At 34.2% G+C, this 5988-nt stretch overlaps 1 protein-coding gene across 1 annotated transcript in view; it reads left to right on the top strand.

Moving 5' to 3' along the window:
• Nucleotides 1–5106, top strand: part of LOC135216893 (uncharacterized) — a 664474-nt gene extending 659368 nt beyond the window's left edge. Inside the window, exon 4 of the mRNA XM_064252427.1 lies at nt 4179–5106. Coding sequence (XP_064108497.1) covers nt 4179–4328 — 150 coding nt within the window. The 3' untranslated portion in view covers nt 4329–5106. The remainder of the gene's footprint in view (nt 1–4178) is intronic.
• The last annotated feature ends 882 nt before the right edge of the window (nt 5107–5988 follow it).

The raw sequence follows: 5988 nt of genomic DNA on the forward strand, positions 1-5988 counted from the left end.
CTAAGGTCGCTAAATCAGATCCAGAATAAAAAGAAATAGACTATTCGTAAAGAAACATTAAGGCAACTGATTAACTAAATAAGTCGTGTTGTGAAACTCTACCTCCTCAGGCCCGAACCCAGAGTTTTTTTTAAGGAGGTTGGGGGAAGGGGGGGGTCGTTTTTCCCGAAACTCGACCTGTTCTTCTACAAATGTCATTGCATAAATAGGTAGTATATACAAGATGAAATACTTGAAAATGTTATTTTAGTTATACTAAAAAGAAAAATGGGTACCTAAGCAGTCTATACCCTTCTACCCGATTAGATGTTATTCAAAGTACTGACTTTGGTTGACAGAATTTTTCTTATAATGTTGAAAGTTTGCGCTGAAACTCAAGATTATTTCTTCAATTTTATTGATTGATTCATTTATTGTGTTAACGATAACATTCATATTACTTTATTTGTTGTTATGTTATATACCTTGACTTAACAAAAAAACATAATTATCTATTACTTTGTAAGTACAGATAAATGAAAAAGATAGTCACAGAAAATATGGACTTCCAAAAATTTTGGGGGGTTCGTTCGATCCCCGACCACCCCCCCCCCCTCCCTCTTACATGAAACACGAGTAAAATCCAAATGACACACAGACACAGCAAATGGTAAATCAAAAATATAAAATGTGAAACTAAAATAAAATTGGGGATTGGACAAACCAGTCAAAATCCCTTTCTCCCCAGCAACTAACTCATCTTTAAACACCAATAAAAAATACACATTTAATCATAATAATTCTCCCAGTCAATTTTGACATGTACCATTCCATTCGTCAGCATTAGGGATTTCCAGAAATAAATAGCAATAAAACCAAAATAATAAAAATCAATTTTCTGTCTCAATACCAAACTTCATATTTATGTGTGTGTATGTATGCATATGTATGTTATATAAAAGAGGGCTATAATTAATAATATGTTTAATATGCCATTATGATGTGATGGGCTGTGACTTTTTTGGAATGTGCAGACTTATCATTTTTAACTTCCCATGGAGACCGAGTCCGGGCGACAACCTAGAGAATGCTGATATCTCTTTTGGGTGGTATGATGTTAAAGTTCCTTACTTAAGCATATCAGTGTCGTGAGGCTATTGTTCAAGGTGCATTTGAAAACTGGCTGTGACCAGTTAATTGGGGCGTTGACGAAGAGTGTGAATTCATGTGTATGTGTGCGCCTCTTCCGTTCATAATGGCATCTTTAGCCAAAACTAGGGGAAGACTTATGGAGAGGTCTGTGCGAGAAAGGCAGAGCCACGATGGCATATGCCGAGGTGTTTCCTTTTGAAAGTGTCTGAAGTTCCAGGCTGTAATGGGTAAGTGTCATTATACTTTGGCTAAAGATATGGCTTACTCTGTTATTGACATTTTGTAAAGATGTTCTATTTCATTTGATCTTTTGACTTTGTCTTCACGATTGTGTGAGCTGGTGTGTGAATTTGGTGAAGTTTATTTTTATTGTTGGAGAATTAAGTTAGAGAACTTAGTATATATATATTTTTTTTGCGAGTTGTGATAATGACTTATGATTTAGTGGTCATATTAAATGGAGTTAATTGGGAGACGGTCAGTTGGTATTTTTGGGAATTTTCGAAGTCATTATTTGATAGAAGTAGTATATATAGATATATATATATATATATATATATATATATATATATATATATATATATATGCATCCATCTCGTGGCCAGGTGACCTCGTCATGATTTACTCATATTTCTATGAAAGTTGGATCTGAAGGCTTTGTAGTGACAAGTGTATCCACAAAAAGAGCAAAGAATATGAGAAGTTAAGAGGGTACTGTGCATTTACCAAGGTGTGTGTGTGTTAACCAACATATTCCGCGTACTATCTAATTCAATATAACTTAGGAATTATTGGCATTCGAGGGGAATCTTAACTAATAAATCTTTTGTGTCCAGCAGCACTAAACCCTCGCTATTTATCATTTCCCAATTCCCATTGTGATTAATAATGGCATCATGTAAGTAACCAGCTTACATACTGAAGAAAGATATAGCTGCTTCTCTGAAACTAAGCATGTATCATTTAAGATAACTGTCATTTAAGTAATCCTGTTTGTTCACTGATCCCAACATAAATACCCTTGAAACCTCTAGGAAGAGAATAGGAAAAAGGAAACCAAGTGAATTGACCCTAATATTTGCTGCTGTTATGTCATCATGAACAATCAGATTTTCTCTCTACCAAAATGAAGGGTTCGGTATTTTAAAATATGAAAGGTAATATTTAAATTCAGCCTTACATCACAATCACTCAATTAGGGATTCTATTTCACTGCATTAGTACTGTACAGCTATGTTCAGAATTGACGAAACATGATTGCATAGGGTTTTGTTCAACATTCACTAACTGGAAACCTGACATGCTCCATATTTATCTATTATTTCAATGCGAAATGACGATGATTGCATGCAATAAGGCCATAATATGTTCCATAAGAATGAAATCTGTTATATATTTCAAAACTGTATGAAAATGTCACATGTACCCAAATTTCAGAGTAAACACTTATGAAACATTTTCAAAATTTTCGTTCACTCATCATCGTTGATGTATTTGACCAAAAAGAAGTCGGCATCAAACCTCAGTTCGACTGTTCAATGAAAAAAGAAATAAATTGCGTTATATTGATATTACTTCCAAAGCAACCATAAAATCTTAAGTGCTCCTATTCGGTTGCTTTTACGCCTCAACGCTGAAAAAAATTTAAATATGTAAATACAAAAATAAAATGCTCCCAATGATATCAACGTGTGAGTGGAGCGTGTGTGCAACAAGAATGACCTAGTGTAACATATGTAGGGGTGCAGTGAGTAGTGACTATGAATTATCTGGAAAATATATTTTTTTTATATTTGTTAAAGGAATATTTGGATTCTAATACAAATAAAGTTATCTATATATTTCTTATACCCTCCAAAAATGATGGCTTACTAGCAAATATTCGCTTATGCAAATATTCTCTTTTCAAGGACAAAATTCTGTTCCTAGGCCTAGGTGTGTTAGAATTCTTTTCTTTACGCTTAGCTTTCACATCTCTCTATTAGCAATTTCTGGCCAGAAAGCAAATGAGATTTTCTACACATTGTTGCATTTCAAGTTACCTTATGAAAGAATAAATTATACACCTAAAGTGAGCCGAACAACTTTTAAGAAAAAAATATTTTAAGCCAGTTAAAGAATAAGTGTTCCATATGCTTTGATATTAATGCTAATAGACATTTCGATTAATAGCCATCTTCTCCATATAATCAAAATCATCATCATCATTTATTCTCAGAAGGATTAGACAATTTCTTTAGGCCTATAAATCATTTCGCAACATCCAGGCAGCTTAAGCACAGCTTAAAACTTCAACAGTCAAAGAAACCTGTTGTTATTCATATTCCTATTATGAAAATGTTGTTATGACTGTTGAACTTATTAGGTCCACTGTTATAATGCTGCAGAGATAGTAATGTTGACCAGCCAAAGAAGTATGTTAAGTGCGCTGTCATTGATGGCACCGCAAACCTTATCACACCGTACTCTGAACTAAACAACGTAAAAAAAAACTGTTCAAATCACAAAGATACGAATTATACCAATGCATAAAAAGGATCTTATTTATATAACCATAATGAAAGTAGTACTAGCTGTGAATTTGCTAATTTTTCGACATATAAGACATTAGAAATGAAAAAAAAACTTTTAACACTACTTCGCAGCGTCACGTTGAATCTGAGAATCTGAACGATACAAAAAGAATCATATTCGAGGAGATTTGAGCATCACTGTACATTCCATCATCCACTTATTTCGTGTTGTCACGTCTATCTTTTCGACACATAGTCGTTCATACTAGGCTCTCCTTTAATCATTTTGTCTTACAGTCGCACATGTGTCATAGTCTTGAATCTGAAGAACTTTTCTACCTATATATTATTAGCCCACCAAAAATTTTACTTCGCTCTGAAACTTAAACTTGGTGATACTTGCCACTGTTGCTTTAATTCTGTTTTGGGGATTTTCATATATCGATTTAATGCATTATTGCTATTATTATATTATCATTATTATTAATCTGCTGCCAAATACTACTCAAAAGCTTATTTCTGTTTCCTCAACAGTTCGTGGGTCCACAGTTCATAGCATCTATAAGACCATCGTTGGAAGAAGAAGAACGCTGGAACCCTGATATGGAAGCTGCCTGGGAGCTCCTCTTTCAGCATATCTCTTTCCAGATGAAAACAGCCATGAAGAACGAAGCAAACCAGTGAGGATAAAATGAAACAAAAAGAAAAGGGGTGACTTTCAGGAATTGTAACAGAAGTCGATAAAAATTACGAGACTGGCGCCGCAAGTAAAGACATTTAAAATAAACAGGGAATGACGTGCAACATGTGTACGTATTCGTGCATTTAAATGGGAGGAAAAAGAGAAAATCACTGCAGAGGGGACGCGAGATTTTCGATGAAATGGTGCAGAGATCACAACTTAGCTAACTAGCCATCAAAATGTCAGGAAAAGAAGTAAGAAAACATGACACGAAAATGGCAGAACAATGCAGGGGAGTAGTAATCTAAGATGGGTAGGATTAAGGTATGACATGAGGAATTTAGGCCAATGAGGTACAGAGAAAAATCTTACTCGGCTGCAGTGATGAAGCAATTCACTGACTGAGTCGCGCAGTGGCGGCTCCCAACTATTTCAAACTCACCGAATTGCTGGAACTAAGGTTTACGGTAATATGTGAGAAGTGGATGAGTCAACGTAGTGGACGGAACATAAAACAAATAGGAAAATAAGACCATTTTTTATATAAAGAAGCCCGTGCATCCACCGGATTTCTTTTCGTTGTTAATTAAGGTAGCTGAAAAAGTTTCAGTGTAGCATGCAAAAAATGCGCCATGTTCGAATATCAAATAATGGAAGGCGTGTTTCTAAAAAAATAATCAGGAATTCAGTGAAGTTAGATGTGAAAGAATGGAATTAAGTTAGTTATGCTCTGCTGTTGATATGAACCGGAAAAGAAATCACCAACCTAAGCTTAATGAATCAGTGACTTATATATGATAGTATATATGTATGTATATATATATATATATATATATATATATATATATATATATATATATATATATATATATATATATATATATATATATATATATATATATATATGTGTAAATTCATATTATATATATATTTGCTATATATATATATAATATATCTATATATATATATATATATATACATATATATATATATATATATATAGATATATATATATAATATATTATATATATTCTATATATATATATATATATATATTATATTCTTGTAGAGAGAGAGAGAGATAGAGAGAGAGAGAGAGAGAGAGAGAGAGAGATAAACGTTCATAGCAAGGCTTGTGCCTAACCACAGCTTGATATTTTCGAAGGCCTTCTCTGACAGCAGCGACCACTGCATTAATGTCCCCCCTAATTTCTTCACTGTTTTTTTTATTGATTATCTATAACCCAGTATATGAAATATTTTCTTTACTGGTTATGTTTAATCCTGCATCGAACCTCGGGATTGGTGGATGTGTTTTTTGTTTCCAGTTGCATTAAGGCTTTTCTACTCCAAGGCAAATCTACGTCTTCCTTAGAATCCCTTCTCAGACAGACTGGCTCCTTTTGTCCCTTGAGGCTGCTGCTGCACTCGATGGAGGAGACAGACAGAAGGTCCTTTGCCGCCCCGACCCATCGGCATAAACGCGAAGAGGCGACATCTTCTTCACCGCTCTCGGGGCACTCGAGTGCTAATTTTCTCACATTCTTTCGCTGTCATTTTTGTATGTGTATTACCTAATGTCTAGTCAATGAGCCAAAAAATGTGTAGTAGGTGAATGTCAGAATATTAATGAAAACAGTCTGAAGTGAATCATTTTTCTCA

Source organism: Macrobrachium nipponense, chromosome 6, assembly GCF_015104395.2.
Source record: "Macrobrachium nipponense isolate FS-2020 chromosome 6, ASM1510439v2, whole genome shotgun sequence".
Lineage (NCBI taxonomy): Eukaryota > Metazoa > Arthropoda > Malacostraca > Decapoda > Palaemonidae > Macrobrachium > Macrobrachium nipponense.